Source organism: Drosophila erecta, unplaced genomic scaffold (genome assembly GCF_003286155.1).
Source record: "Drosophila erecta strain 14021-0224.00,06,07 unplaced genomic scaffold, DereRS2 tig00000021-arrow-pilon, whole genome shotgun sequence".
In the NCBI taxonomy this organism is placed as follows: Eukaryota; Metazoa; Arthropoda; class Insecta; order Diptera; family Drosophilidae; genus Drosophila; species Drosophila erecta.
In genome coordinates, this window is record NW_020825198.1 from 16,676,697 (window position 1) to 16,699,947 (window position 23,251).

Here is a 23,251-nt window from a genome sequence, read left to right on the forward strand (position 1 = left end):
TGTCGAAATTTTGTTTAATGCGTAGTCCATAACATTGAACTACACTTGAAATAAACGGGGTCTAAAACGCGAGATGCTAAAGCCAATTCGTGTTCTACAAGTAGTCTAAAGTTATGGTATAAAACTTTCTGCATTAAAAGTTTTTAATATTTAAATATTCTACATTGATTTTCACGCATTGTAAATAGTTCAAATAATTTGGAGAAAATTGTACTTTAACGTAATATCTATCTCTATCACATCAAAATAATACCCATTAACTTTCTGTGCGTTCTCTTCCACTTCCTTTCCTGTATTTGGCAAGTCTAAAGTTACGTTCGTCTCTATTGATTTTCCATAATGAGGCTTATATCGGCCCAACTCCCCTAGTGGAGCCATCGAATTTCATTGCAAAATCACTGCAGGGAAAGTGATGGCCAAAGAGGGGGCTGCTGGGCGGGGGTGGGTGTGGATGGTTTGGCGAGGCGCAGGCTTCGTATGGGAATAAGAATTCCTGGCTGTCATGGCTGATTGCCTAAGGAACAGACGCACTGCCACATCCACACACACACATACATGCGAGCGGAGCAATTTTATTTTCATCATTTATACATAAAGTGGGGCATCGCTATAAAGTTTTTGTTCCGTCAACCCTGCATCATATTTTACTACCTGTTTATATACGTTTTATGGCTTGGTTTTTGGTAGTGGTAGTAGCGATAAACTTGCTTTAAAATAAAATAATAATTTTTCATTAATATATTTATACAGTTTCATCAAGCTGTAGTCGAATTCAGTGATGTATTGATCACTGTACGTTCGCTAGCATTTTTTGTTCTCGCACAAGGACGCCGCAGGATGTTGGCATTGTTTTTGTAGCTGTCAGGTCAATCCTGATATTATGATTTCTACTCCATCAGCAGCAAACTGATAGCTCCCTATCAACCCCAAAAGTGGGGGCTGCTAACGTTGATAGATTTTTCAATTTATTATCAGCTTGTCAGTCGTGTTACCTCCTCTTTTCTTATATTTGAAATTAGGGATAGCAAGTCGCTTAATATTTATTGCTATAAATAATTTCACAAGTTTTATGCGGCGCAACTTTAATTTGCAAAGCGATAAATATCAAATGGACCCCCGACCAAGCCGAATTCCACTCCCTTGGCGAATTCCGGAATCCGGATTCCGGACAAGGATCCGTGAACAGCCGTAAAATGAAAGTGAAAAGAAAAGTGGAAAAGTAGCCGGAGCAACAACTGCAAAAAGTGCTGAACGCAGACAAAGTACAAATTGCCCACAGAAATACAAAAACGATGCCAGCAGAAGGGAGGAGGGGAGGGGAAGGAAGAAAGTTCAATTTACTACTTTTCACTTTAGCATACATTCCACCCATCCAAGGGCACACACACTCACACACAAAGGACACCCTCGTTTCGGGTGGCCAGCTGGAAATCGGAGAAGCCCGAGAAGCCAAAAGCCTCAGCATCCCACACATGCTTATAGAATTTTCCGACCCCTCGCCCGCCCATTTTTCTCGCAACCTTATCCTTGCTCCGGCACTCCCCCAAAAAAAACTTTGCCTTTTGCGTTAAATTTTTCTTTTTATTTTGGAATTGCGTTCGATAGTCTCGCACACAAATGCACAAATGGAGGTACATGTACATATGTGGAGTACATACATATACATAAGTGGTACACACCCACACACGAGCATGTAATTTTCTTTTAAGGTCAAGCTGAAATGAAATACAAAAAACTTTCTTTCGTTTGATGAAAATTACAATTTTCGTCTTACTTTTCTCTCAACTTTCATGCCAAAAGGAAGAAACGGTTTGCCCTCTTGTTGCTTCCGTTCGTCCGCTCGTCCTTTGCTGATGTCCTTTCCCCCTCGTAACCACACAAATACGCACACACACACACGCCTGAGTGTGTGAGTTTGTGTCCCTGCTCCTGGCAAGTTTTATTCCTCATCAACGCCCGCTCAACCTATTCCCCCGCTCCAGCCAACCTAAAACTGAAACTCAAACTCAAACTCAAAGTCGAACCGAGACTCCGAGTCCTGGCAGTCCTTTCTGTAGCTCACGCACATGCCACTGAGGCTGTGTGTATCCAATTGAAAGGACAAGGAGCAGGACGAGCCGAGCAGTCTCAAAACCCAGATGAAACTGAAATAAATCCGTGTTTCGGGTGTCGATGCTTCACTTTCTACTTTCTTTGGCTTCACATGGCTGCAAATAGAAATCATTAAAGGGATGCACCCTTCTTGCGACGTTCGATTAGAGATCTGGATCTATAAAGGGGGTTGTTGGCATGTGCCAAGAATTTTGATAGGGCCGCGTATTACCAATGGACTCATTAAGATTTCATTTACGATCATTAACAGGTATTATTAGCTGTGGAGTTAGTGTCACCTTAATTATTATCTTTTTAATTATGTAGCTTTAAAGACTTAATCCATCGGACTCACTGAGCTTATACCACCAGCCCTTATATTATAAATAAATAGCAATCATTATTTTGTTTGTAAAATATATACCAATATATATTAAGTATTTTTCCCTATGAAGGATGTTTACCACGAAATATAAATAAATGCAAGTAAATACAAGGAAATGCTAATTACGTAAAAAAAAATCATTGTTAAAAATGCTAATACATTTGATAACGTATGCAAAGCCATTCTAATTTTGGTTGCGTTCTGAAAAGTCATTAGGGTAACCTACTGCCAGCTCCACCACCTCGCACTCCTGTCCACTCGCCTCTGGTGCGTGTCCTTTTACGTCATTTATTTAAATTGCCGCATTTCCAGGACTAATGTGCATATGCCAGGGGGAAAACAAATGAAAAACCCACCCCAGATTCCTCTCTCCCTCCCTCCCTCCATCCGGCGTCTTAGTATACATTTGGAAAATGAGAAAACGAAATAGCAAATACTTACCGCCACTCCAAAGGGCCCGAAAAATCCATAAGTTAAATTATTAAAGTTTGTAGCTGTTGTTGTTGACCCAAAGTTTGGGGGTTTTTGACACATTCCAAGGACTCAGCCAGCGGTCAATGGAACGAAGTCCCATAAAAGCACATGGATGAAGGGACCCGTCTCAAGTATAAAGTACCCTTCCATTAAAAAGTGCTATTCTATTCAGTTCAGTTAAATACTACTAAACTGCATTTTAGTTCGAATATGGAACAATTAATATACATATATGACTTAAGCCGGAACGTATTCCCATGCTTTGCTCCGAATCGACATGCTCTTGTACCACCAATTCAAGGGTACTAAAAACAGAAAGCGTTTTTATACGGCATATGGTGACAACAAAAACGCTTGTTTGCGCCTGGCGCCGCCTAAACAATTTAATTGAGAGTTGAAATTACTCGTAAATATGTACGGCTACCCACTTTCACATGTGGAGTAAGTGGAGGAGGTTCTGCGGCTGGCCCTGACTGGTGTTCAATGAGTATTTCAGGCCTGTAATTTGCTGGCCTGCGTGTGAAGCTCTGTCAAATCGATTAAAAAGTAATTTCCACACAATGCACTCAAAAAACTACGAAAACTATAATTTAATAGTCGAATTTTCCAACTACAGAAGTCGTTGATGGATGGGTTCAATCCAGAATGCATTAGGAGGAAGTGGTGGTTGTCACATGTGGATCTGCATTAATAATGGGCTCCGAGCGATAATTAAAATTTGATCCGTAAGCCACTAACGTTTAGTAAAAGCGTATTACGTATACATTCTCTGGCTTATACGGCCCTTAGTAGCAATGCCAAGAATCCGCGACAACTGTACGCAAAAGTTATCCAACTTATGTAGCAGTATTCGTTTACAATACTCAGCAGAACTTATTCCATCGATAACTATGTGGAAAGAGTGCTGCGCTCTTCCGCTTGGAAATTATGAACAAGTTTGTTTCCTCGCCTTTTTGGCAACAGGAAGTTCGGACAAAGGACGACAGGACGAGGGCAGCACGGGAAGCATGGAGCTGTCAGGAACACGCGTCAGACGCCCATCCTCATTCGCCGATCGGAATTGATTTCGTCGCATTCCTTTCAAAAATTATTGATAAGACATTTCCACAGGCATTGTGTTCGCCCATTACAGCTACAGTTACAGTCGCTCCTGCCAGTGAGTGTTCCATGTAATACAAATATTGACATACTTTGATTTCGCAATGCCCAGGGTAGCAACAAGCGAAGGGCAGCAACTTCTCAACTTCTCCGGTTCTCTGGGGATGCAGGATTGGTTATGCAGAGAGAAAAATTATTGCTGAGTCGTTGAAGTACTATAATTATTGGAAATATTAATTACGGCTGAAATAAGCATTAGAGTATAAAAAGGTGTGACTCTTTGAGGCGTGAATAAAAATATTCGAGGACTGAAGATGGAATCTCTTTCTTCTGAGTGCATCCGCCATTCCTGTCTCCATTGGAAAAATTGAAAAGCTGAAAGCAAATGTCAGAGCTCTGAAAAGTTGGAATTTCCCCGTGTTTTCCGGGCACACTGAGGGGCTGTGCGGTGGACTTGTCCGGGATTTCCGTCTCGAGAGTCGGAAAATCAGCTTAGGCAAGTCCCTCGTCGACTTTGAATGGGAATCACTGGGCGACCTAAGCACTTTTTAAGCTCGAGATGATGACACTTGTACCTGAGTGCGTTTTTGCCTCGGGGAGTCTAAAGAAACTAAGGACGGAAAGTCGCAGGAAAGTCAAGTGGAGCCCCTCGTCAGCCGAATAACACAGTTTTAAATTTATTTATATGTATTTGTATATATATTCAATATAATCAATTTAAAACACATACAATTTTGATAAATGCTCACTTACAATGAAATGAAAAATGTTTGGTTCTCCACCGTTTTTGATTCTTTGCTCTTTCACATTTCATATTTCACATATAATATAAATTATTTTGTTCAAGTTCTCCTCCATATCTTCTTTAATTTTACTCACACATAGTTTTACATAATAACAAAGTAAAATTGTTTAGGTTTAAGTAATATATATATATATCGATATATAGGTGTATATATCTCATACATTTGCCAATTGCTAAATAAATGTTATTTTCTTGGGTTTCTTTTCATATTAAATTTAAATTTAAATTTAATTTTGTTTGATTTTTTGCTCGTGGCTTTTGATTTGCGCTCTCACGTCTTTGTGTTGCATTTATCTCCATTTTCTTCTCTTGTTCCAACTTCAACTTCAACATCAATTAATTAATAATTTTTCAATGCATTTTGTTGCTTTGACTTAAGCCTACAACTAAAATATTTATAAAGAAAGTCATTTTTAATTTTTGTTCTTTTTTTCTTGCTTAGCGCTATTAAAATTGTATTTTTGATTTTCTTGTGGTTTTTGCACCTGCCTGACCCTACCGAAGGTCATACAAAATTTTGATTTATGCTCAAGGTACGTTGCAAGTTGTTTTTTGGTTTGTGTTGTAAAATTTATTTAGCTTTAGATTAAGAAAACATATCCTTGTCAATTTTATGTAGGTTGTGCGCTCTGCCTAGTGGGGGTTGCAGTCATGCCGAAATGTAAGGAAATAAAAATAATGGTGAACCATTGCCAAAATCCCGAGCCCAACGGAAACAAAGAATTTGCATGGGGTGGCTGCCAAATCACCCTTGGCACTTGCCATTTTTTCTTTTCATTTTATTTTTATATAAATTGCAATTTTTCCAGTTCACTTTTAAACATGCAAATAGCGGCGGACACCCTTAAATCGATGCAAATGCACCGTGCAAATGCGCTGCCTTTGGTCATTTGCACAATTGTTTGCGCCCTTAAAAATCCGGGCCGAAGATTTTCCCAAATTGCCATAAAAATTCAATGGAAAACATTTCGGGGAAAATCGCAGAAAAATGTTTATGAAATTTGCCTACCATCCCCTGGACAACCTGAGGGTTGTTGCCCGAGTCAATCCATAATTGCACTGCCGGAAAAGTCGGCCGTCGGCAGTCGGCAGTCGGAAAAGTATCAAATATCTGGCCGTAATCAATGAGATGAAATTTGCATGGACACGTGACAAATAATTAACTGCCAAAACTGGCGAGATTCTGGCGTCGCAGAGGGTGGCTGCATTAAATCAATAACCATGGCAATATCGATTTGGATTCCGGCTTAGGAACTTTTTTTGAAAACTCAAACAACTGCAGCTGCTGACCCGACCCTCCAACTTGACCCTCACATGACCATGCTGGGTTTTTGTTATCGTACTTTTCGGCACTCGCTTTTTCCAACGCAATATAGCCATTCATACAGATGTATTTTTTAATGCAAACATTCTAATCAGGGGGTTGGTCAAGGCCTGACCCAAAGCCGGAAACAGTTTCACTTATTATGTTTACTATTTTTATTTTTTATGAGGGTGCTGTTTTCGGTTGCGTTTAAAGGCAAGAGGAAGGAAGGCAGCTGCTTGTGAGTTTTTTAAAATGATTAACAAGTCGCAGATAGGCTCTCAGCCATTGTTGACAAATTGAATCAAATGGCAATTTAATAATTGAAGTCGCCAAGGCGTTGGACCAGCATATGACACCCCGAGAAATGAAGGTCCCCTATGGGAACGCTTCAAAAAATAAAACGAAACAAAGGAAAGGGTCTTCCCAGGCGATAAGTTGAAGATACAGATTTTTTAAGACCTTGGACTCGAGGCTGGCACACTTCAATCGGGGTTAAAAAAGTACATGCGATGGCTTATAAATTGGGATATCAGAAATCAACATCGAAATAATAAGAGAAACTCAAGTTTAACAAATATAAATTGCATGACATTTATTCGATACATATATACACAGTTAAAGTAAGATATAAGAACTAAGAAATAAGTGAAATGTAAAATAAAATGTTTGTTTACGATCTATATATTTGTAGCTCTATGTAGGATTTCATTTCGATTTTGGAGTTCAAATTTTGGTGCTGTGGACTCGGCGAAGTATTTGCTAAAAGGCACGCAGCATTTTAAAAAACACACGTTTTTAAAAGAGGAAATTTTGAATATAGCAAATAGTTCTTCGCCGACCCAAATTCTTCTCGGAGCAATCAACTCGTTTTGGGCAACTCTTCTCGCCAAAGAACAAATTCTTAAACACTAAAAAATAATCTGCGAAAGTCGTCACCCAAAACTGAGGAGTTGATGGATCTGTTTTGGCTTCCTGTTTTATATTTAAAACTATTTTTATCTTAAACGTTTGACTAGAATGGTTTGGTTTTCGTTTATGCGACTAGTTCTTGTCTTTGGAATGTTTTAACTTAGAATGGATAAATAAATCATAGCATATATGTTAGAATTGTGAATAAAGTAAAGTGTAATTCTGTTTGAGGTAAAGTTACTACAAGAAATTAGATTTAGCTTTCAAGGGTTTCAATGGTATCGTAGATTTGCTTTATAAATTCATTTTATTTAAATTATTGTTTTCAAGTCCGTCTGAGGTAGCATTCTTGTTATCTTTTTAACGTTTCATAATATATTTAATTTATTATTATGGTAATATTTTACTTGCGTATGTTTTTGGTTTTCGTTTTGCTTTCTCTAAATATGTTTGTATAAAAAAGTACTAATGGTCATTGTACTTTTGCCCTGAGTTGTTTAAACGTTCTTAAATTTTACCTTCTGGCGTTAGTTTTCCCTTCATCTATTTGACTACCCAAAATCTGAACTTTCATGGTGTTATCTTTAACAACTTTATATGTACACATTGTGCGCTGGAATTATGCTTTAGTGAAGACATTTCCTTGGATATAACTTGGTTCAGATACGGTTAATGTAAGAGTGTGTTATAGAGGATATTTAAAGGAAGTGAAGATCTCCAGGGCCATTGTTTAAAAACATCCTAAAAGTGTAGTCTTCGCTATAAAGGTTTTTTTGATTTTGAGCAATTTGTTTGTGCTGAAGCTGTATTATAGCATTTTTATTATGCCATCATTTTTAATATGCCATATATATGTTACGATCCCCGCGACCGATTAGTCCTAATCTAAGCACGACAAACCCACCTCGTATCTAGTTGAGAAATGTATAATTGTAATTTTGATTTTATGCCGCTACTATATATATGCCTTCTAAGTGGTATATATGGTACTTTCTCCAACGGGTCCGTCCCTCCACTTTTTGCCTTCCCCTCGCCTAATCTATGTACGTATTTAGATTCCTCTGACCATCTCGTCTCCTCTTCTGCAACTCGTTTGCGATAGATTACTATTACGCATAGGAACTTTGATAGTTAATCACTAGAGATATATGTTATAGGTTGCGGTATGTTATGGTTTATGCTTTGTCATGCGTCTATCAAAATATATCTATATATGTGTATATATCTTATTTTGATGATTAGCACAGTGCTGCCAGCTGAAACGGACTTGTTCTTCTTGGGTTATATAGACTGCAGATTTGATCAGTGCCATGTTGGACATGGTCAACTTTTGGGCTCGATATTGATCGATTAAATATTGATAGATTGTTGTGTTATGGATTTTGTATATTTAAGATTAATAATGAGCTCAACTAATATGCGCACTCAGTCTTTTGTAGTTCCACTATTTTGTCTTTTTCAAGTTCCTAACTTCGTTTGCTTAACTATGTAGTTGGGGGTCTGGTAGTTCCTGGGATCGGAACACTCAAGAATTTGCGTTAATCCTAAAAACGTTTAAGGTATGGAATTTAAGACAGAAATGGATTGAAAAGAACGCACGTTTTTTAGAGTGCTCCAATCCCGAGACTTTGTGGGGCTTTGGTTTGGTTTCTATGGGTTGAACTTACGCTGGCAACACTATACCTGTTGCATGTGGCACCTTTAGGCAGGTGTTAGCCGGAAGCTGAGCGTGGCCGACTCCGAAGCGCGAACGCGGACGGGCAGGTACACCAGGGCAGGTGCGAACTGCATCTCGGAGTCCGGGTCGGCGGGCTGCAGGTGGAAGGCCTGCATCTGATATGCTTCCTCTGCCCCATCCGGCTGGGCGTAGCTGGCCGGCTTGCCAACGCCGTTGGCCAATTCCCCGCAGCCCTCGAAGGGCGAGGTGGCCGCCGAGCGATGGCCGCCAGTTGTACTGCCCAATGCATTTGGCGTCGTTGGTGGCTTGGAGGTGGATCGACGGCGCTGAGTCTTGGGCGAAGTCGAGCTGGCTGCCTTAGGAGAGGAGGCGGGAGGAGATCCTGCCCCAGTTGAGGGGGAACGAGATGCGACCTTGGGTGCTGAGGTGCTGAGATTGGTGGGCTCCAGAGGAGGCTCTGTTTCCTCGGGCTTACTGGGAGGAGGTGCCACCACGGATTTGTTGGACTTGCTGCGTGATTTACCCGAACTTCTAGAGGGCTGTGGTGCCGGCGTCTCCATGGGCAACTCCATGCCCTCACCTCCGTTGTTGAGCAGAGCATGCGATCGCTCATGGATGAACAAGAAGGCGTAGTAGGGCGTGGTGAAGGGACACAGTGAGCACTGGTACTCCTTGAACCTGGCCGCCTGTTCGCCAAACATTCCGGGCAATGGAAGTGGAGGCATCTTGGGCATCTGCTGCTGTTGCATTTGGCCAAAGAGATGCTGGGCATTGAGATTTTGCAGAGCCTGGGCGAGATTGGGAGCGGTATTTCCGGCTCCGGCACCCGCTGCTCCTGGGTTACTGCCACTTCCGTTGGGAATCTTGAGCGTGGGACTGTTTGGCTTGCTGCGCGTCGAGGATTGGGTAGTTTCCATTTCCCGGAGGCGTTCCACTCCGGCGGTTCCGTGTTCGTTCATCAGATGCGATCGCAGCCACTTGAAGCTGCGGAATTGGCGAGAGCATAGTGGGCACACCTCGTGGGCAGAGTTGGATGAACCGCCGCCACTGCCCTCCACTGTGGGTGGTGACACATTGAGGTCCTGATCCTGCTGCGCTTGCGATGGCTGTGAAGCTGCTGCTGCTGCGGCGGCTGCGTCCAGTTTGACTCCATTCTGACCCCTCGGTTGTGGCAGTGGAGATCCCTCCTCGATAATGCCATGGGTGTTGTGCTTGTGCACCCGCAGAAAGTACTTGCTGCACAGCTCCTTGTTGCATATGTTGCAGACCACGCCGCCGATCTGGGCGCCATTCTCGATCTCGATGCCGTGCATCCGCTGCATGTGCGTCTTCATGAAGTACTTGTTGCACAGCTCCTTGTTGCAAATCTCACAGTAGCTGCTTGTGGGTGTTAGGGTGTAAGGTGGACGATTTCCAGCGGGAGCGGCTGGGGTTCCGGGTCCGCCCGCTGACGGCGCCACTGGGCGTTCGGGTGTGAAGAAACCCTCGCGCAGGGGACTGCCGCTCAGCCCTCCGTTTCTGCCCAAGTGCACCTCGGCGATATGTTGCTTGAATTCCTGGGGTGTGGCAAAGTCGCGATCACACTGCTGGCAGCGGAGATCACAGCCTGGCGGGGATCTGGCTCCTGGGGCCGGCGGAGTTTGCGGATTTCCCTGGGCATGGTACAGACTGGCCATGGGATGTGGGGCCTGCTGATCGGGCAGTGGAATCGGTATGGGCATGGGCAGTTGCATCTGGCCAGCATGCTCGGTCATCAAGTGAGCCCTTAGAGTATACTGATTCTCCTGCTCCTGGCCACAAAGATGACAGGGCAGCGGGCGTTTGCCATTGATGTCGTTCAGTTGCTGCAACATGGACTGCAGCTTCTGAAGATTCTGCAAGCCGACCACCGAGCCATTCAGCTTATCCTCGTCGTATCCCTCCGGCGGTGTCTGTCCCTGCTCCAACTTGATCCTCTTACTGGGCTGCTCTGACTCCGTTTCCGCTTCCGGTTCGCGCTCCTGCTCCTGCTGGTCCATTGTGGCTGCTGCTGCCTTGGCCAGCATCAGATTGAGTGGCATAAAGGGCCAAGCACTAGCCATGTGGGCTTCATCCTTGCCACCTGGCTGTGGTGCCACATCTTCGGGTGGCACAAACAGACCGTGGCGCTTCCACTTATGAGTGCGCAGGAAGTACCGATTGGCGTACTCCCGGTAGCACAGCTCGCAGAAGAAGTCGGGAAACTGGACGCCCAGGCGACGTAGCTTGTCCGGATTGAAGTTCGAGTCCTTCGCCTGTTGCTGCAGATGGGAGGGCAACTTTCGAGGCGGTGGCACAAAGCTCAGCTCCTCCTGCTCCAGGGTGAAGTCCTCACGGAAACCCTCGGGCAATTGATAGGGCTTGATCTCCGCTTCCTGTGACAATTCCTGCTTTATAGCTGGCTGTGGTGGCTCGTTGGGGCTTCCCCGAAGCGATTGCGGTTGAATGGGTGCCTGGGAGTTGGGTGAAACTTGGGCAACTGGTTGTGCCTCATGCTGCTTGGCCCGGTGGCGACGCATGGCGAATATGTTGGTGAAACGCTTGGAACAGATGTCGCAGTGCACAGAGGCCACCGGATTGGATGCTCCGCCAGCTGGTGTGGTGGGATCCTGCTTCGCCGCTTGAGCCTCCCGCTGCAGCTGGAACATTTGACTCATGGAACTCATACTGGGATTGGGGTGACCACCGTTGTTGTTGTTGCTACTGCTGATGCTGTTGTTGTTGTTATTGTGGTGACTGGAGGTGTTGCTGGTGCTCGACTCGCCAACGGGATCGAAGATGCCGTGCTTGTTGGCCTTGTGGGTCTTGAGGAAGTACTTGTTGCAGAACTCCTTGTTGCACAGCTCGCAGTAGGCCTCGGGATTGAAGATCCTCAGCGGAGGGCGGTTCAGGCCATCCACTCCCGGAAAGCCGGACATGCCGAGCAGTGGCAGGTAGCCAGCTGGTCCCAAGGCTGCCTCTGGGGGAAAGGGAAAAGCAGGCGGCATTTGTGGCCCGTGTGGGTGATGCTGCGCCTGCATGGCCTGGAACCAGTGTTCCTGCTCCCGTTCCAAGTCCTTGCCATGACCATTGGTAAGGTCGTGCTGCAGATTCTGCTCCTGTTGCGGACTGGGAATGTCGGCGCGCTCCAGCTTCACCTTGATGGAGGCCAGGAAGTCAGCGGGATCCTGATCGCCGGACCTTTCCTCGCCGTGATCCTGCAACATGTGCAGGCTCAACTTGAACTCGGTCTCGAAGCTCTCGCCGCACTGCTTGCAGTAAGTGTGGTATGGGTTTTCGCGCTGCTTGCTGGATTCTGATATGTCTGCCATGGCTTCCGCTTCCGCTTCCGTTTCTTCTCCCGTTTCCGGTTGCTCCTCCTCTTGTTTCTGGTGCTGCAGCATTTCGAAGGTCTCCTTTAGCTGCTCAATCGACTTGGGAAGGAACATCTTGGACAACTTCTCCTCGAAGTCCACGGTGGAGGAGTCTGCTTTCTTTTGACCCACTTCACCAGTGGGCTCTCCACTCAAATTGAGGGCCTCCAAGCGGCTGGGATTGTGCTGCTTGCGACGCTTCTTGGCCGCATCACTTAGGGCCTCCAGGATTTGCAGCTGCATGGCTGCCGCCATGGTGGCCATGTTGGCATCGCCAGCCTCCTCCTCCGCATCCGCATCCTTGCGCCCATCCTCTGCCTCCTCCAATTGGTCCGCCTCATTTGCTCCGCTTCCCGCTGGCTTCGGCTTCGGCTCCAGTTGCAGCTCCATTGCCGGCACCAAATGGGCGGCGGGTGAAGTGCTTCCCACTTCTCCTGCTCCAGTTGCTCCTCTGGTTGTGGCTGACGTGGCTGTGGGTGTTGCTCCTGCGGCTTCATGTGGATTGTTGCTGCTGTCGCCGCTGGTGTGGTTGTTCCTGTTCGTGTTGAGTGTCGATGAGTTGGAGACGTCGGAGAGAGCAGTGTCCTCGCTGCTCAGATCTGGCGGTGGGGTGGCATATATGGATGCAGCCATTTTGGATGATATTACTGCGGGGCAGGGGAAGAAAGATGGAGAGGGGGAAACATTGTAGTGGAGAACTTTTTAATTGAAGTCGAAGCCATGCTAGCGGGCGGTCTTTTCGATAAGGAATGGGATAAGGGTTATTTATGTGCATGTATGTATGTATAGTCACCATATGCGATGGATTAAACGAAACCTTAAATAACTTAAAAGAACTGCTTCAAGCAATTAAGCAGCAAGGAATAGTTTATAAACAATGGAAGACTCCTAAGCCCAGTTACATGGTTATGTAAATGGTAAGGAACGTGATTTATTTTTCATAGGCAATCAAGACTGTAATACATTCGCAATAAATCCCTCGTGTTCCTTTCAAATAGTTCGACTAAATGTAATAATCTTTTTAACAACAGGAAATAGTAACCAATTTCTTTTCGCTACTAAAGCCACTTATTCACAAGTCTCTTTATTCTTTTCCAGTGTACATAACGAATGAACTGAGGCTTAGATCGCATTATTTTTGCAAAGAGAAAAACATAAAAAGAACGCAGAATATTTGGCCAAGGATTCCATTCAATTTTAGTGTGGCTTCAACTGAATGCCACTCAAATATTTCTCCTGCACACACACACATTCGCATAAGCCCGCACACACACGCAGCATATTTGTGTCTCATTTCCGTATGCGCTTAATTTCATTTTTCTGCTTCTGTCCGCCTCCTGCTGCCTCTTCTCCATAATCATTATTCCCACCCACCATGCCCCACCATGCTCCACCACCCACCTCCCCTACTATTTTGCTGTGGCTACACTTTTTCATTTTTGTGCAAATTCTATGAAAAATTTTTCCATTATATATATATACATATGTACGAGTATAGCTACACATAGGGGGGAAGGAAAGTTTTCCTTTTTGTTTGTTTACTATGCGCCCCAGCTGCCACCCACTAACACACATACACACAACCCCATTGTGGCGCACACGAAAATTTATACAAAGTCATCCGATTTAAGGAATACAAATTTTGCTTATTTTCTTGTGTGCCAGTGTGTGTGTGTGGGCGAGTAGCTGTGTGTGCTTGTGTGCCGCACACAGAAAACTTTTTGCGCCTCCCAACCACACACACACACACACAGACACAAACACACAGCGATTTGCCACCCACTTTTCGCCCCACGGCCAACACCATCACTTGAGTCAAGCATAAAACTTATAAAAATTTTCTTCAACATGACTTGGTAAAATAAATTTGATTCTCAAGAAAAGCAAAAAGGAAAATAGGAAGGAAGATGGGAAAGCGAGGGGGAAAATGCCTGGTAACAGGGAGGCAAAAATAGGCGGAGATACACACAGAGACAAATGTTTGAGGCACTGAATGAAATTAGCAATAATTAATGTGTATTTTCCAATACACAAAAATAATATATAAATTTGAACAAATTAGTTGCTCTAATAAATAAACCATCCTTGTGATTTGATACTTAAATAAAAAATACTTTTTAAGTCTTCTAAGAAGGAAACTATAAATTAAGATAGATATTATTCAATAATAATATTGTCTAAATTGTGTGAGTATGCAACAATTTACGTTTTGCAATGGCTAGAATTTCTTTCGGTGCATGAAAAAATTCGAAATAAACCGAAAATTCTTTTTCCTATTTGCGCTCAGGCAAAAGGAGAAACCCCAAGGAGGCGCAGTCAAAGGGTAGGGGGAAATAAGTTTGATGGGTTGGGGGTGGCAGGAAAAGCAGGCGGAGAGCAGGAAAAAGAAAGAAAAATATTCTCAACTATGCTGCAGACATAAATTAAGTTTCCATGGTTGGAAATTGGTTCTCCAGCTACATGTTGTCGTTGTAGTTGCTGTTGTTGTTGACTTTGCTTTTATACAATTTCTTCAGGCCGAAACCCCCGTCCTCCCACCAATCCCTTTTAACCCCCCGTGACCCCGGACCTGCCACTTTGAGGAGTTAAGCAAAAATGCCTGCCAGGATGTGCGCATTTCTCTTCAGTATCTTTGTGGGCTGTGTGTGTGGGTGGGCGAGTGCTGCTTGTGTTTCGACTGGGATTTTTATAAAGCCTAAGGTAGTTTGATGTTATTTTATTTGATTTTTTTCGCCTGCCTGCCCGCCTTATGTCCATCTCTTCGTGCCAGGAGGAGGATGCCCAAGAAAAATGTTCGAAATGAAAATGCCAACAGAGTGTAAACAAAACCATATACTCCTCGACTAGGTATTTATATGTACGAGTATATGGCGAATGTGGGTACACACCCACTGTATATTTTGAGACTTCGCAAGAGAAGCGGCTAATTTGGCAAACCAACATATCAACCAAGCTGCGGGGGATGCGGAGCCTGGAGGACTCCGAACATAATCTTGACACTGGCCAGGGGAAAACCAATAACGTCGGATTGGTTTTGGTTCTGGCAAAGATGTTTGATGGAGCTTCAGAAGTAGCTCTAAGTGCAGTACCAAGAGTTGGCTAGTTGAATCGTTGCAGAACTTTCAACATAAATGACTTGAATATTTAAAAACTTGAGTTGGAGAATTTGTGAATATATTTCCTGAGCCTTTAGGTTATTCTCCAATAAGATTTTGAATGGCCAAATCAATTATATTTTAACTAATCAGCAATTTACTTTAATGGGATCACTTAACACAATGTTTTAAATAACACAGCACAATAATATAACTTATCCACCTACTCATTAAGTATGTTTTTAGTGTGTCGCGATCCGAAAGACTGTATCGTTGGATTTTCCTATTGTCACTGGGATAAGAGTTCACCGAGCATTTTAAAAACTATTTCTTCGATCGGTGATCTCGAGATGATATCGTTATGTTCGCGTTGTGCAAGTCGCTTTGGCGCATGCGCACTTTGTATTTCAGAATTCTTTGGCGTGTGTCGGGATCGTGTCCTGCCAAGTAGGTTGCTCGTTGTCAACTGCCGCATGACGCAGCGGAATAACAAAAAATATCGGCTATCAATTGCCAGTTGCCGGTTGAAAATCAAAACAGCAAATAGCAATGATACTAAAATCCCGGCGACACACACAAGCCTAACCCTCCATATCGCTTAATACGCGAGCACACACACACACACATACACACATGTACACATAGTGGACCCCTACCCATACCACGGAAAAAACCTCAATAAAACACCCCAAAATATCAAAAATCATAGAATTTCCCTTAAAAAAAATCCATAGAGCGACAACTGAGCAGCGCTGCCCGGAAAACCATTATTGCTCCGCCCCTTTTCGTTTGCTTTTTCCTCCTCTCTTTTTTTTTTTTTTTGAAATTTTCAGTAACCACCACAACTACAACTACGACTACTACTACAAAAGAAAGGGACGGCGGCACACGAATGAGCAACAACCGCGCAACTTGGAAGGTTTTCCCCCGATATTATTGTTGTCGTGCCAATTTATCATTGTTCGATAGGATTTTCAATTTGCTTTTCCTACTGCAGAAGTTCGTGTGCCACCATCGTTGTTATTGGTGTTCCGGCAGTTATATTTTTGTTATTTTAATTTATGCGCTCCCAATGAAAAGAGTCACATTTTCTTTGGGTTTCCCCTAAGTTCCTGCCACAAAGGCTGAAACTTCTTGACTTGAGTAGTCAGGAATCGAATAAATATTTTCCGAAAGGGTTTTGGGGGTTGTTCAATGTTCTCTAATGTTGAAATTGGCTAATTGAAAGGCTTCTGCAGACCAAAAAGGGATCATAATCCCCACCCAGGTAAGTAGTTTCTTTTTTAATCCTTTTTAGGGAACACTGAGAAAGGACTTTGGTAATAGTCTTTTAATTACATGATTACCTAAACGTATTGTCGGGAACTCTTTGGAAAGGCTCTTTAGAAGTGGTACACGTTGTATGATCCAATGACAAAAGATGTTGGGCTTCTATTTAGGAAAGCAATAAAAATCAACTAAGCCTTTCGAAGTCAAAAAGCTTTGAATTGATTATCGGTTATCCATTGACTGAGAAATCATGATAAATTTAGTTGCAATAAACTTGAAACATTTTAAATAATACTTGAAAGCGCATTAGTGCATATGATTGTAGCCAATTTTGTATTAGGAATGAAAAAGTAGCATACGAATTAATAACTTTTTGATCAAGTCGGGGCCGAATCGAATCCCTAAGGGGAATACGATTTTTTTCAGTGAAAATCTGAGTCACAAGCAATCCCTGGAGATACAGCGAGTGATTGTTTGCTTTGCCCAATTGACGGATTGACTTACAGATACTTGTGTATCGCAGGACATGCCTGCTGCAAGTGCATGTGTGTGCGTGTGGGTCCAACCTTGGCCACCCCTTTTTCATTTTCCCCTATCCTTTTGGCACTCGGCATTCAACACACATCAGAGGCCGAAAAAGTGAAAGTGACTTCCCCCGATGCCCCAAACCTCCTGCGGAGTTCATCGGGATCTGCGCCTGCGCGCTGAAGGAGACTCTCTTTTTTTGGAGCAGCCGGCCATATGTGTACGAGTGTGGATGGAAAATCGCCGGTTGAGCGAACCAGGCTCGCAAAATAGTCGAGCAGCAACAGTCGGAACGGAGCAGTTGGCAACTCATTGGTCGGCAGCTGAATCGAATCGGATCGGATCGGACCCCAAGCCCCCCGGCCACCCTCTCGGCCTGGTCTGCATTGACCTGGTCGCCGCCGTGGTCGTGGTCAAGGTTTTTCCACTGACTTTCACTCTCACACATGTCCACTGTGACGTTGTCGGTGCCGGCACTTTCACTTTCGCCGTCACTCGACCGAAAGCACTAGCACGCACGCATCAGCCGAAAAGAGGGGCTTCCCCTTTTTCGTAGGCGCATGTCCTTGCAGTGGGCGGAATGTAAACAAACCGCAAATGGGGCGGTCAGGTCATTATAAAAGGAATTGCAATTGCAATTGCCTTTAGTATTATTCTACCGAGCAATGCAAGTTGTTTAACTATCTCTTATGCCAGCCAATTAAACTAATTATTCCCCTAATGAAGATAGTCCTTAAATGTCGTTCCAACTATTGTTTAGTTAATAGTGTATATGTATATGTGTACGGGTCCAATTAAACAAGCTTATGTTTAGAAACCATATGGGTTATGTGAGTGGAAACCTTAACCCCGTCAACCCTTTTCTTTTAAATGCACTCAACAACTTTGATTGTAAACCACTTAAAGTCTTACATGAATGCTTTAACAATAGGAGCATAGAAGTAACTTTACATATATGTACGAGTATATTTGAAAATATGTTTAGAAGAAATATTTTGAATATACGTGCTGTTTCTTAGCCATGAAACACGAAATAAATGGGTTGGCTAAGGTGTAGCACCCACCCAAGTCGTTAGCCAGCATTATAGTAATTATTAAATTTAAATTCAAACTGGACCCAACCCACTTCGCACCCTTAACCTAGCGTGTCCTGACGAAATGTCGCTTATGATTGATACGCCCTTTGAGCCCATATGCCACACTTACGCCCTCAAAAGCAGATCCTGACAGGACACCCCCGCCCAAATGCGGTGTGGGGACTGCAATTAATATTTCTGATGAAAATCAAATTGAAATTATGCGTGGACTCTAAAATGTAAATGGAAAAGGGAATTATAACGAGTCGGGGGATTGGAAAATCAACCCTCAGCACGGGGGTAATGATCTTTGTTAGTTTTCCCTCTAGTGTGCGGGAGGAATATTTCAGAGGGGACGGGTTTTGGTGTCGCCTTGCCGCGGGAAATACTCGTATGTGCGACAAATTAGTTGGCCTGACATACGCGTTGCTTTTATGTCCCTTTGATTACAAATTCATTCATTCATTGAGTTTTTTGGAAACTCAAATGTATAAGCAAAGGATCAAAGGATGTGTTATTAAGCCCCTAAATTTTATATTCAATTTAAGTAACAACCACGAACCATCATTGCACAAGAACGTTGAGGCAATTAGAATCAAATACTGCATTAATCTGAGTAATGTAATGACCATAACTAAGAGAAGCAGCCCCATAACTGAAAAAGAAAACCTCCTCGATTCTTCCGAATTCGTAATCACATGAAATGTTAGAAATGAGAAGTGTGTCAAAACAATTTCCTAGAATTCCTATTTCTTTCTTTCGTATCAGCAGAAATCCTTTGCTCAAAGCCCTAAGGTAAAGGACAGGAAAAAAAAGCGGAAAAACATTGCCAGTTTCTAGGTGCTCAGCTCATTAGTAAGAAATCTCATTAGAAACCAATGAACGCGCAGGAAAAGCAAACAAACAAACATGAATTTATGGGGTGCGGTGTGGAAAACAGTGTAATGAGAGGCATCGAAGGCCTCAAAATCGTTCACCGTTTGATATTTTTCCATCATTTTCACTTTCTCATCTCCATGGCGCATGGGCCACGAAGTGAAAAATTAATTTCCTCCAACCATTTTCATTTCCCACACACACTTACGCACAAAAAACCTATTTTCCGACCAACCGAAAAGCGAAAAGCCAACAAAAACTATTTCCATCTCTGTCGGACACTAAAACTTTTTTCTATCAAATATTACTTTGTACAATAAACTAAACGCGTGTGTGTGTGTGTATGTGTGTGTGCGTTCCACCCCCTTGCTTATGTGTGCGTTTGTGTGTGATAAAATAAAAATACCAAAAATATGAAAAAACGAGGAAAATTAATAATGAAACTCAAACACATAGACAAGGACAAATGCTGTGCACACAACCGCCCAAGTGCGTATGTGTGGGTGGGAAATGGGGAGAGGTGAGAGGGGAGAGGGAATATGGTTATAATAGTCATGTTTATAATAAGGCAAGTGTTTTCCTTGGCTCTAATGAGACTGATACCGTATTCCTTATCATCTGCCCCATCGGCATGATGAACATTTTGCAGAAGCCACCCCATAAGTATGCTGCAAAATATTTTGTAAGAAAATCTATCGTCCGAGAACTTTTCACCAAAAAAAAAAAAGAATACAAAAGCAGAAAAATTCCATAAATTCTAGCTTCTGCCTCAAACACACTGGCACACACACACATAGTGAGGGGAACGGGGAGAAGTTTGCAATTTTATCAGAAATACACACACCCACACAGCCAGGGGAAAACCGAACCACCCCGCGCCTCCTTTTTGGCCCCCGAAGCGAGTTTATGAAACCATCAAATTATTTTCTTTTCCATTTCTGACACTCAAAAGAAACGGCAAATATACAGAAGGAGGGATGAATGTGGGGTGGGATGGTGTGGGTGCTCCTCGGAGAAAGCGAGAAATGAAGGAAAAAGGGAGAAAAAATTATTATTTTCCAGTTACAGTCGGCTTGGTCTCCATGGTGGCCCAGGCACATCCTTTACATTATTTTCCTGCTGCTGCTCAAAGTTTTTGCCATGTGGCCCCACCCCCTCTCCTCCGCCCTTAACCCATAATGCCTGCGGGTTACATTTCGCCCAGCTTGTGTGTGTGTGTGTGTGTGGGTTGATGGGTGTGTGTGTGTGTGCAGCTACTTCGTCTTATTCGAGTACGAAATTTTTATGAGAAAATGCCTGGTTGTGATGTGCTCGTGTGTGTGTGTGAGTTACTGGGCTGTATATCAAAATATTTAAAAGCAAATATAATATTGAGGAGGTGGGTGGCTCTACGACTGTGTGTGTGTGTGTGTGTGTGGGTGGGTGGGTGTGTTGGCCAAGCTGAAATTCGGGCAAAAGGCGTAATAGAAAAACACTTAAGCCAACCCCCATCCTCTGAGCCCTGCGAAATAACAAAATGTAAAAAAATCATTTATACATACAGATGTATACAAGTATATACTTATATTAATAATGAGCCGCAGCGCCAGCGCAAAGAGAAAATGAGAAAAAAGAAAAATATTCGCTTCGCCAGTGTGTGTCTGTGTGGAATTTATTGATTTTCAGCGAATAAATATTGCTGGAGGAGCACATGGCAAGTGACTTAATATCAGTCGGCTGGATATTTACAACAGACACATGCAAAACACATATCAATAGATATATCTTCATATTGAAATTGATTTGTCCTGCTGACGTCGCTGTATGCTATCGTTGAAATTTTTATATTTTTATTGTCAGTCGCATTAAAAATACTTAATCTCCGACGGCCCAGTTATTGCCTCTGCCATGTCATAAAAAGTGGGTGGTAACCGGGGCGGGCATTTTAATCATGTCCATATCGAAAATTTTACTTTATCGCAGCCCAGAGCCCGGCATATTATTATTATTCCCGTCTCTGCTTTTACGTTATTAGCACCCGTAAGGGGACCTCGTGGCGTATGCTCGATGTGCGATAAAACCGTGAGCTAATGAGACTTTTTAATAAATTGTCCCATTCCGGCTGGCCTCGTTTTTAGTACAATTTTCATTATTAATAAAACTTTATGACACCTATATCAGGCATCGTGCACTTTTGTTTCATAAAAAAGAGAGAGAGCAGCGGACCCCACACACACACACAAGTAAACCATTTATTATTCCAATTAAATTTACCAACTTCGTTGGACATTGTCTCTGTGTGCGTGTGAGTACGTCATTATATCCATCAAAAAATCTCATCTATCACGCTTTTCGAGCACAAAATAATACATATTGGTGCATGTAACAAAAACCTTAACTGAAATGCTCTTGAAAACCTGGTTTGCCAATATAGCATACTTTTACGAATCGGAGTACAGTAAATCAACACGTATGATCTATGAAAATGTAATATTAATAACGAAAAATTTAAAATAAACCATGTTTTCAATAACGTATAGTTATATTCTTGAACAAAGTGATGAGATAAGTAATTACTTTAATAGCGAACAATTTCTGGCCATAAACCTTTGATATACCTTTAATAATTTCATAGTTGTTTATGTTGCAGACATAAACTTAAAAAAGGATGTATCAAATTGCAAATATTCAATTAAGTTTTGTTGAATTATTTATAAACGGAATCTAAACAAAATCATTCAAAAGTTATTAAAAGTGTTCTATACATACATGCATATGAAAGGGTATAAGTAAGGGGAAAAGGATAAAATGCAGTCATTTAGTTTCCATATATCTTTATAATGAAATGTTTTTAGATTTTATTTTCATTTATATGGTAATTTTGAACTGGAAATTAACGTTGACTGCACCCGGTGTATGTGAGGGGTTTAAAGCGTTCGGAAGCATTAAGCAAACACAATTTTCATTTGCCAATTCAAATTTTTGTTGATTTCATTTGTTTCAAGCCAATTGTAATTTTTGTTTTTAGTTGGCCAATGCAAGCGGGCATAGTTCAATTATCTTAGATCCGGTACACGGATTATGTTGGGTTACAGTTTTCGTAGCTGGGACTCACAATGTCTCTGGCCAGAGAGAGCATCTTTAATCCTAAGTGTAACGTTTTGCGATAACTCCTTGAATAAGGCATGTTTTGGGCTAGTATCAAAATTTTAAATTATTTAATACTTAAGTAGTTTGTTAGAGTTTAAAGCACTTATCGGGTTTTTAGCACAGCGTTTATGCTTATAAAAATACAAAATAAGCTTGGTTATCCTTGATTTAATATGTTTGTGTTGCCACCACTTTTTGATTGTTATTGGCTTACAAATCCTCGGGTTTTGTCACTTATTTCAAACACTTTGGACACAGTAAATCGGCAGATTGCTATTTGCATTTGTTTGGCTTTCATTTGCTTCTCATGAATTTGGATTGATTTTGTTGCAGCTGGAAACTTACAGAACTTGTACGGGGCGTTACACTTAATTGATCATGCCGACAAGTCCAAAACGACGCTGTGGTAGCCACCCGCGGCTACTTCTGCACCACGTACGCGTTTTCTGTAGACTGATTCGGCTTTTCAGTTTTCCCAATTGCCAGCCTGCCGCCAAAGGATGCAGTCACCCACACCCGCGCACTCGATTGAGAGCGAGAGCTCGCGAGAGAAACCACCCCCAGATCCACCCCCAACCTCCAGCGGGCAACGCTCTGTTGCTATTTTGTTTACTTCTCGCCGCGGGGCGTTCTATGGGCTAAAAAGAGAAAAACCACACGGCCTAGTAAGGGACAGGGTGGTAGAGCTTGGCAAAACATGTGCTTGTCTTATCCACTAGCTACTTATATTATTTGGCGCCCAACGTGGGGCATTTCAGCATAAGGTTCAGTTTGGTTCCTGCCTAATTCGTCTTTTAAAATCATCTAATTTTTGTGGTTATTTTTAAAGTGTAAAGAACATACAATTTTCATACAACAAATTTTAAACAATTGTTCTAAACCCATGCCATCTTTATATGTATACTTCGCGCCCACTTGATGGATTCGCAGTAAAAGCACACATCCATATAAGTAAACCAATCCTACCCTCTGCTCACAGGACATGCGTATTAGATAAGTCAAATATAAAAATGACACTCAGAGAACCACTCTCCGGACCATTTTTTGTTGTTGTTGCTAAAACAGTTTATCAACACGCCCGAGTCTCTGATAAAACAATCATCGTTTATGGTGCAACACGCTTCAACCGCCGCCCCCCAGCAACATAATTGAGATATAGTCCAG

The 23,251-nt window shown here is 42.7% G+C and overlaps 1 protein-coding gene across 3 annotated transcripts; it reads right to left on the reverse strand.

Annotated features, from left to right (window-relative positions):
- Positions 1-8,090: 8,090 nt before the first annotated feature.
- Positions 8,091-22,546, reverse strand: LOC6546328. 3 transcript variants are annotated; one of them, XM_026977218.1, is made up of 2 exons: positions 22,433-22,546; positions 8,091-12,764 (listed from the first exon to the last, which is right to left on the reverse strand). In XM_026977218.1, the coding sequence occupies exon 2, from the start codon at positions 12,748-12,750 to the stop codon at positions 8,770-8,772; it is 3,981 nt and encodes a 1,326-aa protein (XP_026833019.1). In that variant the 5' UTR covers positions 12,751-12,764; positions 22,433-22,546; the 3' UTR covers positions 8,091-8,769. The 3 variants fall into 3 exon arrangements, with proteins under 3 accessions (XP_026833019.1, XP_015013081.1, XP_001972940.2); XM_015157595.2 differs by having other exon boundaries at positions 22,053-22,546; XM_001972904.3 differs by lacking the exon at positions 22,433-22,546 and adding an exon at positions 15,440-15,805.
- Between the last annotated feature and the right edge of the window lie 705 nt (positions 22,547-23,251).